The sequence below is a fragment of the Mus caroli genome, chromosome X (genome assembly GCF_900094665.2).
Source record: "Mus caroli chromosome X, CAROLI_EIJ_v1.1, whole genome shotgun sequence".
Lineage (NCBI taxonomy): Eukaryota > Metazoa > Chordata > Mammalia > Rodentia > Muridae > Mus > Mus caroli.
Genome location: NC_034589.1, coordinates 130,083,375 through 130,096,793, shown reverse-complemented (window position 1 = coordinate 130,096,793; position 13,419 = coordinate 130,083,375). Strand labels below are relative to the sequence as shown.

The following is a 13,419-nucleotide window of genomic DNA, read 5'->3' as shown; positions in this document are numbered from 1 at the left end:
ACACACACACACACACACACACACAAGAAAAGGAACAAAGTAAAACATATCTATGCCACCAGAATAGGAACAAAATAGTTCACTTTCTTATGAAATGTGTTATACAAACAAATTTCCTATTGGTCCAACCATCAAAGACTGTCAGCTAGAATGAAGAACATAAATAAATTTCTCAATTCCAGATATTTGCCTTAAAAATCTACACATTATAGGGTTGCAGACCCCTTTAGCTCCTTGGGTACTTTCTCTAGCTCCTTCATTAGGGGCCCTGTGTTCCATCCAATAGATGACTGTGAGCATCCACTTCTGTATTTGTCAGACATTGGCATAGACTCACAAGAGATAACTATATCAGGGTCCTGTCAGCAAAATCTTGCTGGCATATGCAATAGTGTCTGGGTTTGGTGGTTGTATATGGGATGGATCCCCAGGTATGGCAGTCTCTGGATGGTCTTTCCTTCTGTCTCAGCTCCAAACTTTGTCTCTGTAACTCCTTCCATGGGTATTTTGTTTCCCATTCTAAGAAGGAGCAAAGTATGCACACTTTGGTCTTCCTTCTTCTTGAGTTTCATGTGTTTTGCAAATTGTATCTTGGATATTCTAAGTTTCTGGGCTAATATCCACTTTTCAGTGAGTGCATATCATATGTGTTCTTTTGTGATTGGGTTACCTCACTCAGGATAATATCCTCCAGATACATCCATTTCACTAAGAATTTCATGAATTCATTGTTTTTAATAGCTGAGTAGTACTCCATTCTGTAAATGTTTCACTAACCAGTACTCCCCAGAGCTGTGTCTCTAGTTGAATATGTAGCAGAGGAAGGCCTAGACTCCCATCAATGGGAGGATAGGCCTTTGGTATTGCAAAGATCATATGCCCCAGTACAAGGGAATGCCAGGGCCAGGAAGTAGGAGTGGGTGGGTTGGGGAGCAGGGTGGGGGGAGGGTATGAGGGCTTTGGGGATAGCATTTGAAATATAAATGAAGAAAATATCTAATAAAAATGTAAAAAAATCTACACATTAAAAAATTATAATTGTTGCGACAAACATGGTGCACATTTAGTTCCCAGAACTTGGGAGATAGAGGCCAGTGAATTTTTGTGAGTCTGAGGCTAGCCAGAGCTTCATATTGGGACTCTGTGTTAAGAAAAAAATTATTATTGTTGGCAAAGGTTACAGAGACCTGAGAAATACTGGGTCTAAAAGTAATGTGTTGAATTTATGTATGTTTTTAGAATCTCAGAAAACATGTTCATTGTATTGCAGGAAGTTAACTAAAATGTATACCCTAATGTAAAAATCTGGGATATGACATTAATTTTAAAATATAGTATAGATCTGGTTTTGTAGAATCTTATGCACAAAACATAAAATGCTAAAAGGATAAACATAAAGTAATGGTGCATTTACTTAAGAAATGAAAAAAAAAAAACCAAGAAGTAAAAAAAAATCAAATGATATAAAATATCATTTTACAATAAGAACATTTTTCTCATTATGTATTACTATGTCTTAATGTTAAATTGTTGACTCCAAACAATAAAAGTACCATTATCTAAAGCTTTGGGGTTTTTAAATTGTTAAGTGCACCATTTTTGTTGATGAAAAACTTGTATTTTTCACAGTGACAGTTAAGGAAGTTAAAAAAATAAAGCATGAATTGAATCACTGAGATGGTTCAGTAGATAAAGGTGTCTGTTGCCAAAGTGTAGACAATCTGAATTTGATACCCATAGTCCACAAGGTAGAAAGAGCTAAGCACCCACAAGCTGTCCTCTGAACCCCATGTGTGCTCAGTGGCATACATCAGTTTCTTCCTCTACGGCATCAATAACATACAACAATTTTTTTTTAGCTTAAAACATAAAGTGTTCAAAAATTTAAATAGCACATATTTAAAAAATCAAAATTAGTAAGATATTACCAAGTATTACCCATAACAACTTCTATAGTATGTGAAACACACAAGTCCTAATTCATTTTTAAGATTTATAATACTTTACACAAAGACTTTTAAAATAACCTCTAACCCAATTCAGTATCCTCACTAGTTAAACAGGTTTAAATAAATTACTGAAGTTTAATATACTGAAAATGTTGTCTTAGACACAAAATGACTCTGTCTCTTTTTAGATTTTAATCAACAATCTGTTTACAATTAAGTTGGGAAAAAAAAAAAAAAACAACCTCACCTTGGTTCCATTGCATCCAGGGATACCTTGAGGTCCTGGAGCCCCATCATGGCCTGGCATCCCCTTTGAAAAGGCATATAACACATTTATAATATTTCTTACATTACTTCTTAGGGGAATTTTAAAAGAATGAAAACCATACTTACAGGAAGACCTGGTGTCCCCGGAAATCCAGGAAGTCCAGGAGGGCCCTATAATAATAAAGAAATCACTTGATTCAATGACAAAGCTATTACAAAATGTGCCTCACTGTTACCAATCACTGTTGGTTTAATCGCTAGAAACACTCTTTCACAGAGCTGTCTTTAAAATTCCTTTTACAGAAAACTAGAGACTCCTGTTTGTAAGCACATATTCTTCATTACCGTTAGCAGCAGAAAGCAAAGCAGTGGATGAAATGTCTTTCTTTAGGGTTGCAGACCCTTCAGCTCCTTAGGTACTTTCTCTACCTTCTCCATTGGGGGCCCTGTGTTCCATCTTATAGATGACTGTGAGCATCCACTTCTGTATTTGCCAGGCCCCAGCATTGTCTCACAAGAGACAGCTATAACTGGGTCCCTTCAGCAAAATCTTTCTGGCATATGCAATAGTGTCTGGGTTTGGTGGCTGATTATGGGATGCCTCCCTGGGTGGGGTAGTCTTTGGATAATCCATCCTTTCATTTTAGCTCCAAACTTTGTCTCTGTAACTCCTTTTGTGGGTATTTTGTTCCCGATCTAAGGAGAAATGAAGTATCCACCCATTGGTCTTCCCTCTTCTTGATTTTCTTGTTTTGCAAATTGTATCTTGGGTGTTGGAACAATATGAACTAGCCAACACCCCCAGAGCTCATATCTCTAGCTGCATAAGTAGCAGAAGATAACCTAGTCAGCCATCATTGGGAAGAGAGGCCCCTTGGTATTGCAAACTTTATATGCCCCAATACAGGGGAATATGAGGGCCAAGAAGCAGGAGTGGGTGGGTAGGGGAGCAGGGCGGAGGGAGGGTATAGGGAACTTTCGGGATACCATTTGAAATGTATATAAAGAAAATATCTAATAAATAAATAAATAAATAAATAAATAAATAAATAAATAGAAATGTCTGTCTTTACAGATAAAATTCTTTCAGGTTTGTGAATAATGAATTTACTAGGAGATGAGAGGGCAACAAATGGATCTCCCTCTGAGGACATTAATGTCACTAACCCCAAGCATCTTTCAATTAAATATCCTTGTTGGGATCAGTAAAATACAACTTGACAAATATTTCTGTTGGTGAGGATATAGGGAAACTCGTTCTCTTGTCTGTGGTGAGAACATGGGAATTTGGAATTATCTACCAAAACAATACAACATATCCTGTAATATAACAATTCGCGTCTGTGCACCCATCCCAAAGGACACTACAAATTAGAAAACACAGTGTTCTGTTTTAGGTTTGTGATTGCAGCACTATTGGAGCAATGTTTGGAGGGAAAAAAACAAAAGAGGATGCTTCTGAAAGACTTGTATGGCAGCAAGCAAGGACGTGTCAGTGATCAATGACTTCTGTAAAAGTGACAATGGGCAAGAAGCAAACTTGAAAAGACTCCTAACAGATTAAGGGTGGTACGAAATGGCTGTCAAAAAACTAATGTGCATGGTGCTACATACCTTTAATATCAGCACTGCCAGTGAGCATAAGTCTAGCCAGGTCTACAATGTAAGAACTTATCTCAAAAAACGCAATAGCTTCAATTGATTGAAACATTACATTTTATGAATTGTTTACTTTTTAATAAAAGCCAAAATCGTTCCTTGATCACTACTTCAAGAAGTTATAGATGTTCATTCATTTATTAAAATACTAGCTAAAAATGGTGGTCCGAGGAAGTGTAGAATAAATGAAAAGTAATCTATAAATTGTTAACATAAGACAAGAGTATAGTGGTTAATAGTCATGGAGACATACTGAAGTTTCATTTGCAAAGTGAAAGATGTGAGGGATTGACTTTAAAACATTTGCAAAAATGGTGGTTGTTTGGAGACTAAGTAAAATGTCTAAGTGTTCTATTGTTTTGAGGGTAGAAATAAGCACAAGGATATTGTGTCCTCTCTATCTTTGTCTAAACTTATTTTTTTTCTACTTTTAAACTTTGTATATCAACAGTAGTCTATAATCTGAAACCTAAAAGTCCATACTGTATCAAGCATCTCTAAAGTTGTACTTCAGAAAGAGGGTCTATATAAACACTCCAAGATATCTGGAAGTAGCTGTTATCAGAATGACAAGTTCTTTTTAGTTTCCACTGTGCTTATCACAGGTAGGTATTTATGGCTATTTGAGATATTGTGTAATTATGAAGAGCTTTAATGGTACATATGATATGAATTTACTACAAAAATCATAGTTATACCTGAAAGATTAAACTAAAGATTTTGGACTAGAGAGTTGGCTCAAGGGTTAAGAGCACCCTCTGCTCTTCCAGAGGTCTCTCAGTTCAACTCCCAGCAACCACATCATGGCTCACAGCCATCTGTGATGGGATCTGATGCCCTCTTCTGGCGAATCTAAAGACAGTGACAGTGTATTCATATACAAAATAAATCTTAACTAAAGATTTTGACTTTCTTGTCTTTTTTGTTCAATACTATATCCACTCCAGTTATAAACACCACATAAGGCAACTGAGATGGATTTTCATTTTGGATTGGTTGTTTTCATTTTTTGAGATGTAGTCAAAATTCCATAACCAATACTGATCCACCAAGTTGGGATACTACAAGCTGCTAAAAATTATATAGCCAATAGAATGTTTTTAAAGTTTGTGCAAGTTTTTTATCTAAATATTTAAATATCAAAGAATTAAAAAGTGTGAAAGTTGTGATAAGAATCCACAAATAAGCATGTTATGTAGCCATCCATGCATCTAATAGTCAAAGTAAGAGACATTTCTGTATAAACAGAAGTTTGGAGCTAAAAGAGATTTTCTGGCATGTGAAGAAACTGGGATTCACAGAAGATAGATCTTATCTTTGAAAAACTACCACTATTGGTAAACCAGTATCCTCTAATTCTAAAACCAGCCATATACTAACCAGATGCTGGTTAGTATTAGCCGTTAACTTGTCAGACTCGAGAATCAGCCTGAGAGGTGGCTCTCTGGGCATGCCTGTGGGGAATTATAAATTGTTGTGGGAAGAATTATCTTAATTGTGGACAGGTCCATTCCTTAAGCTTGGGGATCTTGAGCTGAATAAAATGGATGAAAGTAAACTGTGCACTAGTATGAGTGTATTCATACTGCTCTGCATCTGATTGTGAAAATAGTGTGACCATAAAACTTAAAGCTTAAAACTCTTGCTCCCTTGGCTTTAATCATTATTATGAACAATTTTAACCCCTGAACTGTAGGCCAGGATAAATCCCTTCTCCCTTAAATTGCCTTTAACAGAAAATTTTAACTGAGCAATAGCAAAAGAACTAGTATAGAAATTGGTACTAAGAATTGAGACATTTTTTTTGATAAAATTGACTGTGCAAGTCTTAGGCCTTTGGAAATGGTTTTCAGGAGGAATGTGGAAGAAATGAAACATTGGGTTAGAAAAGTCCCTGGGGCTGGTGAGATGACTTAGTAGTTAAGGACACTGGCTGCTCTTCCACAGGTCCTGAGTTGAATCCCCAGCAACCACATGGTGGCTCACAACCATCTATAAAGGGATTAGATGTCCTCTTCTGGCATGCAGGTATATATGCAGACAGAGCACTCCTACATTTTAAAAAATATATAAATAAACTTTTAAAAAGAAAGAAAGTCTCTGAATACAATAAGCAGTGCTTAATGGTTATTCTGCTGGGGACTTGGAAAATAAGAACATTGGGAGGAATATGTCCAGTGGAGGCAGGTCACTGAGATTTCAGAAGGAACTAGGACTCCACCAACAATTGTGCTAGAGAGTATTCATATGATATTTTGGCCAGCAATTTGTCTTCATTCCAATCACTTCCTGAGAAGTTGATGGAAGGCAAATTTAAAGATAATGGATTAATGTATTTGGCAGAGGACATTTCAATACGGGAGAGAATTTAGCCTGGTACTGAGAATATATATATTTGATAAAGATGTCAGCATCATTGAAGAGAAACCTACATTGCACTGGGACAAACAAAAAGGTATCCTGAAGTTATCAGAGCCTCCATCAAGAGCTAGAAGGAGAACTTGGCAATGTAGTCCACATTGTACAAGTTTAAGGGTCATGAAAGGTAAGTTTAAGCAGATCACTGAGTCTTGCTGTAAAGTTTTAATTTTTGTTTTTGGGTTTTTGTTTGTTTGTTTTTAAAACTAAGGTCAGAGGATTTATGGTATGGTTGAAATCTCTGCAAAAATGTCCTAAGAGGCCAAAGTATGAACTTGTAAAGGTAAACCCTAAGTTGCAGTTGAGACCCCAAGATAGTGGAGATGCCAGGAACAAGGGACAGCTGCCAAGGAAAGTTGTGGGCATGGAAAAAAGCAAGCCTAGGGAATAACCTATGTGTTGTAGGTGGTATAACTAAAGGTTTGTGGGACTGCTCAAGGTGTTTTGGAAACCAGTTGACCACGTTACAACCTCTACACGTTAGCCTTACAGTTGCAGGATTTGATCTTTATCCGGTTGGATTTTAATTTATGTTGAAGTGATTATTTTTTGCTATGCCCCACTTCTGTTTTGGAGAGTGATATTTATTCTGTGCCACTATTATGTTGAAGTACATCCATTGCTTTTTTTATTTTATGGGATCTCACAGTTAAGAGGCTTAGTATGAAGGGAATTTTAAAAGTTGGACTGAATGCATTTTAGATCATATAATTGTCATGAACCTATGAGGACAAAGCTTGGAAAGTTATGGCTTAAAAGTGTTGTGTTGATGTGTCAGGCTGACAAAGAGCTGTTCTAATGGTTAATTTTAGTTGTCAACTTGACAGAATCTAGAATTACTAGGGAAATAGCCTTCTGGATGTGCCTATAGGGATTATCTTAGTTATATTAATTGATGTGAGAAGAACTATTTTCATTGTGGTCAGGATCATTCCCTGAGAAGGGGATAATGAACTAGATAAAGTAAGTGAGCTGAGCATAAGTATGTCGATCCTGGCTTTCCATTGAGAAAGTGATGGGACCAGCTGCTACGAACCCCTGCTGCCTTGAGTTCCCCACATAGATGGACAATACTCTTGAGTTGTGACTATGAACAAATGTGGTAATATGAATGGGAAAAAATTCCAGAGAGCTGCACCTTTTGGCACAAAACTACAAATGAGTAATGACGCTTGAGAGGGAGTCTTTCTTAAGGTGATCCCCAGGGATGAGCCCCCACTATTTGATTATCCAATAACAAGTGGTCATCCTTGAAATCATGTATGCATAGAAGCAAGAGTAAATGAACTTAGTATGTTGTATCTATATATGATGTAATATAAACATATATGTGTATATATGTTTGTGAGCAATGATAATTAGTTTCTTGTTGTCTCATACCATTTTACTTGGTCTTATCTGTTGACAACAACAAAGCATTTCCCGTACACTGAATATTGCTTACTCTGATTCCTTTTGGTCCTGGTGGCCCTGGAATTCCATTATCACCCTGAAAAACACAATATTATTTAGTTCCTTTTTTGCCTTCAAATCAGTCATCTAATAACTAATTTTCCATTAGCTAGCCTGAATTTTTTGGTAAACTTTTCTGAAAATTAGTGTTAATTTCATACACCCAAATAAGAATTATGATTAAGATTCAAAACAATGATATTTAAATGAACAATACCAAGAACAGCCAGTATTTTATTGGGGAGACTGTTGACATGAAGAAGAAATGTTGCATGCAGAAAGATATACAAGACACACACAAGAAAATGAAGGTAAATTTGTACATAAGGAAAGAAAAAGAGAGGGTGGGGGGACAAGCTCAAAATCTTGACAGTTTCTATAACACATCAAACTGCAGGTGTACTTGTTGTTTGTGAACTTCTGCTTTTATCTTTCCATTTATTTCAGAAAGCACATTTTACAGAACTTAAAAGTCATAAACTCTCCCTCCCTTCCAGCTTCTGTTCTCTGTTCCTTGCAAATTCTACCTACTCACCTTTAGTCATGCCTGCATTGCCGAAAAGTTTCAATTTTATCTCCATGAATTTTTTGTTAAGTATTTTCTTTAAAGTTTTGAATAAAGAAGACCTAATACAGTTTGATGTAAAGTAGTATATCCACAGATTTTGACAACAAGGACATGAATACTGTTAATGCAAATCTGTAAGTCCCTATAAAATTGTCTCCTTTTAAAAAGTTTAATGACATACTCTTTCTGAAGCAGACGTGTTTGTGAGAAAATTCGATGGATTCTGATTTCCAGTTAAAATAACTAGAAGATCTCTTGTTCAATAAATATTTTATACCTTCTCACTGAAGGCAGAAATAAGACAAAAGTGTGAGTATTGCACCAGTTTGACCAGCAACATGGTTAAAGAAGAACTTCAGGAAAGAAAATTACAAAGTTAGAAGTTATGGAGGACCTGTATTGCTAAAAGTCAAAAGGTTAAAGAAGAAAAATTGCCCCTAGTTTGAGGCCAGCCTTGGCTTCATAGCCTTGCTTCACATTATTAAAATAAATGGGACTTAGATTTGGATTAAAGTGAATACTAGAAGATAGCTTTATTATAGTAACAACCATTTACGAGACTTACTAGAAGAAAATACTCAACCAATAATGGCAAAACAAAATATTTTGCAGTAAATTTAACAAGAAATGCACAAGATTTACAAAAGGAAAGGATTAAAAACAGTTGTGAACTTCACAAAGAAATAGTTAAATATGTATAAAAAAAGAAATTCCATGTCCTTAAAAAAGGGAATCCAATTTAAACAGTAAATTAAAATTTAGATAGAAATTTTATATAATGAAAATAGAAGTTACTGGTTGTTTTTAAGACTATACAGTAGCTCCAAAGTTTATATAGACAAAAACACCCCAGCAATATCTTTGAGAAAACTTATAAAAAGAAAAGAGAACAGAGTGGGCCCTACACCAGTCAGACGTAAAAGTGAAGCAAGGCTTCAGTTATTAAAATAGTTTGGGACTTAGATTTGGATAAAGTGAATACTAGATTATCAGAAAGAAAGCTCAAATGAACTTAGAAAACAGAAGCCACTCTTTAGCCAAGGATAGCTTCTAAGATCCCACATAGTCACCACCTGAAAATGTAGACAGAAAGCAAATTTCTACATGCAAATTTCTATTTTCATATGTACACATAAATGTAACAAAATTTATAAACACTGAAAGACTTTAAAAATAACAAAGGATAATATGAAACAAGTGTAACAATATATTATAATGAGTTTTGGAAAACATTAATTATTAATTTTAAAAATTTCAGCTTATTTCCATACAGTAGTTGGATGCATATGATTGAAATCATGGGAAATGAAACTACAAATAAAGGGTGGTTACTGTATAATGAATATTTCATTGCAAATGAGTAGAGAAAAAATTAAGGCATTTTATTGGTTATTTTCTTTATTTACATTTCCAATGTTATCCACTTTCCCAATTTCTTCCCTTCCCGGAAATTCCCTATCCCACCCTTCCCCCAGCTTCTATGAGGGTGTTCCTTCACCCACCTACCCACCCACCCCCACCACCCTGCTCTCGATTCCTCTATACTGGGGCATCTATCAAGCCTTCATAGGACCAAGGACCTCTCCTCCCATTGATGCCTGGCAAGGCTGTCCTCTGTTACATATGCAGTTGGAGCCATGTGTACTCCTTGGCTGATGGCTTTGGCTTGATTAATGAACTCTGGGGATCTGGCTGGTTCATATTGTTGTTCTTCCTATGGGGTTTCAAACCCCTGAAACACCTTCAGTCGTTTCTCTAACTCCTCTATTGAGGACTCCGTGCTAATTCCAATGATTGGCTGAGAGCATCCACCTCTGGCAGAGCCTCTCAGGAAACAGCTATGGCATTCACAATAGTGTCTGGATTTGGTAACTGTATAAGGCATGAATCCCCAGGTGGGACAGTCTCTGGATGGCTTTTCCTTCAGTCTGTGCTCTACACTTTTTCTCCATATTTTCTCCTGTGATTATTTTGTTCTCCTTTTAAGAAGGACTGAAGCCCCCACACTTCGGTATTCCTAATTCTTGAACTTAATGTGTTCTGTGAATTGTATCTTGAGTATTTGGAGATTTTGGGCTAATATCCACTTATCAGTGAGTATATACCATGTGTTTTCTTTTGTGATTGAGTTACCTCATTCAGGACGATATTTTCTAGTTCCATACATTTCTTTAAGAATTTCATGAATTCATCCTTTTAAATAACTGAGTAGTACTCCATTGTGTAAGCGTATCACATTCCTCTGTTGAAGGACATTGGGTTCTTTCCAGCTTCTGGTTATTTATAAATAAGGCTGCTATGAACATAGTGGACCATGTGTCCTTATTACATGTTGGATATGCCCAGGAATGGTATAGCTGGGTCATCACGTACTACTATGTCCAATTTTCTGAGGAACCACCAAATGCTTTCCAGAGTCGTTGTACCAGCTTGCAATCCCACCAGCAATGGTGTATTCCCTTTTCTCCACATCCTTGCCAGCATCTGCTGAGATTTTGATCTTAGCCATTCTGACTGGTGTGAGGTAGAATCTCAGGGTTGTTTTGATGTGGATTTCCTTAATGACTAAGGGTGCAAAACATTTCTTTAGGTGTTTCTCTCCATTCATTATTTCTCCATTGAGAATTCTTTGTTTAGCTCTTTACTGCATTTTAATAGGGTTATTTGATTCTTGGGAGTCTAACTTCTTGAATTCTTTGTATTATATTGGATATTAGCCCTCGATCAAATGTAGGATTGGTAAAGATCTTTTCTCAATATGTTGGTTGCCATATGTAGTCCTATTGACAGTGTACTTTGCCTTACAGAAGCTTTGCAATTTTATGAGGTCCCATTTGTTGTTTCTTGATCTTAGAGTATAAGCCATTGATGTTCTGTTCAGGAAAAATTTCCCCCTGTGCCCATGTGTTTGAGGCTCTTCCCCACTTTCTCTTCTATAAGTTTCAGTGTCTCTGGTTTTATGTGGAGTTCCTTGATCCACTTAGACTTGAGCATTGTGCAAGTAGATAAGAATGGATCAATTCGAATTCTTCTACATGATAACTGCCAGTTGAACAGCACCATTTTTTGAAAATGCTGTGTTTTTTTTCCACTGGATGGTTTTAGCTCCATTGTCAAAGATCAAGTGACCATATGTGTGTGGGTTCATTTTTGGGTCTTCAATTCTGTTCCATTGATCTTCCTGCCTGTCTCTGTACCAATTCCATGCAGTGTTGTTGTTGTTGTTGTTGTTTTTTTTTTTTAATCACAATTGCTCTGTAGTACAGCTTGAGGTCAGGCGTGGTGATTCCCCCAGAAGTTCTTTTATTGTTGAGAATAGGTTTTTCTATCTTGAGTTTGTTTGTTTGTTTGTTTGTTCTGAATGAATTTGCAAATTGCTCTTTCTAACTTTATGAAGAATTGATAAGGAATTTTGATGGGGATTGCATTAAATCTGTATATTGCTTTCAGCAAAATGGCCATTTTGCTCTATTTGCCTGCCAATCCATGATCATGGGAGATCTTTCCATCGTCTGAGATCTTTTTCGATTTCTTTCTTCAGAGACTTGAAGTTCTTATCATACTGATCTTTCACTTTCTTAGTTAGAGTCACACCAAGGTATTTTATATTATTTGTGACTATTGTGAAGGGTATTGTTTCCCTAATTTCTTTCTCAGCCTGTTTATCCTTTGTGTATAGAAAGGCCACTGATTTGTTTGAATGAATTCTATATCCAGCTACTGCACTGAAGCTGTTTATCAGGTCTAGGGGGTCTCTGGTGGAATTTTTAGGGTCACTTATATATACTATCATATCATCTGCAAAAAGTGATATTTTGATTTCTTCCTTTCCAATTTGTATCCCTTTGATCTCCTTTTGTTGTCGAATTGCTCTGGCTAGGACTTCAAGTACTATATTGAATAGGTAGGGAGAAAGTGGCAACCTTGTCTAGTCTCTGATTTTAGTGGGATTTCTTCAAGTTTCTCTCTATTTAGTTTGATGTAGGGTACTGGTTTTCTGTATATTGATTTTAATCTGTTTAGGTAGGGGCCCTGAATTCCTGATCTTTCTAAGACTTTTAACATGAAGGGATGCTGAATTTTGTCAAATGCTTTTTCAGCATCTAATGAAATGATCATGTGGTTTTTTTCCTATGAGTTTGTTTATGTAATGGATTATATTGATGGGTTTCCATATATTGAACCATTCCTGCATCTCTGGGATGAAGCCTAATTTATCATGGTGAATGATCATTTTGATGTGTTCTTGGATTCGCTTGGCAAGAGTATTTTTGCATCTATGCTCATAAGGGAGATTGGTCTGAAGTTTTCTTTCTTTGTTTCGTCTTTGTGTAGTGTAGGTAAACGCATGATTGTGGCTTCATAAAACGATTTGGGTAGTGTTTCTTCTGTTTCTATTTTGTGGAATTGTTTGAAGAGTACTGGTATTACTTCTTCTTTAAAGGTCTGATAGAATTCTCCACTAAACCCATCTGGTCCTGGGTTTTTTTTTAGGTCGGAGGCAATTAATGACTGCTTCTATTTCTTTATGGGTTATGGGACAGTTTAGATCATTTATCTGATCCTGCCTTAAATTTGGCACCTAGTATATGTCTAGAAAATTGTCCATTTCATCCAGACTTTTCAATTTTGTTGAGTATAAACTTTTGTAGTATGATCTGATGATTTTTTGAATTTCCAAGGTTTCTGTTCTTATGTCTCCCTTTTCAATTCTGATTTTATTAATTTGGATACTGTTTATGTGCCCTCTGTTTAGTCTGACTAAGTGTTTGTCTGTCTTACTGATTTTCTCAAAGAACCAGTTCTTGGTTTTGTTGATTCTTTGTATAGTACTTTTTGTTTCTACTTGGTTGATTTCAGCCCTGAGTTTGATTATTTCCTGCCTTCTACTCTTTTGTGTGTACTTTCTTCTTCTTCTTTCTTCTTCTTCTTCTTCTTCTTCTTCTCCTTCTCCTTCTCCTCCTGCTCCTGCTCCTGCTCCTGCTCCTGCTCCTGCTCCTGCTCCTGCTCCTGCTCCTTCTCCTTCTCCTTCTCCTTCTCCTTCTCCTTCTCCTTCTCCTTCTCCTTCTCCTTCTCCTTCTCCTTCTCCTTCTCCTTCTCCTTCTC

General features: G+C 36.4%; 1 protein-coding gene across 3 annotated transcripts in view; it reads right to left on the bottom strand.

Moving 5' to 3' along the window:
• Window positions 1-13,419, bottom strand: part of Col4a5 (collagen type IV alpha 5 chain) — a 211,583-nt gene that overhangs the window by 115,128 nt on the left and 83,036 nt on the right. For all 3 annotated transcript variants that reach the window (XM_029473096.1, XM_021152696.2, XM_029473097.1), the window contains exons 4-6: window positions 7,738-7,782; window positions 2,343-2,387; window positions 2,197-2,259 (exon numbers count right to left, since the gene is read on the bottom strand). In XM_029473096.1, coding sequence (XP_029328956.1) covers window positions 2,197-2,259; window positions 2,343-2,387; window positions 7,738-7,782 — 153 coding nt within the window. The remainder of the gene's footprint in view (window positions 1-2,196; window positions 2,260-2,342; window positions 2,388-7,737; window positions 7,783-13,419) is intronic.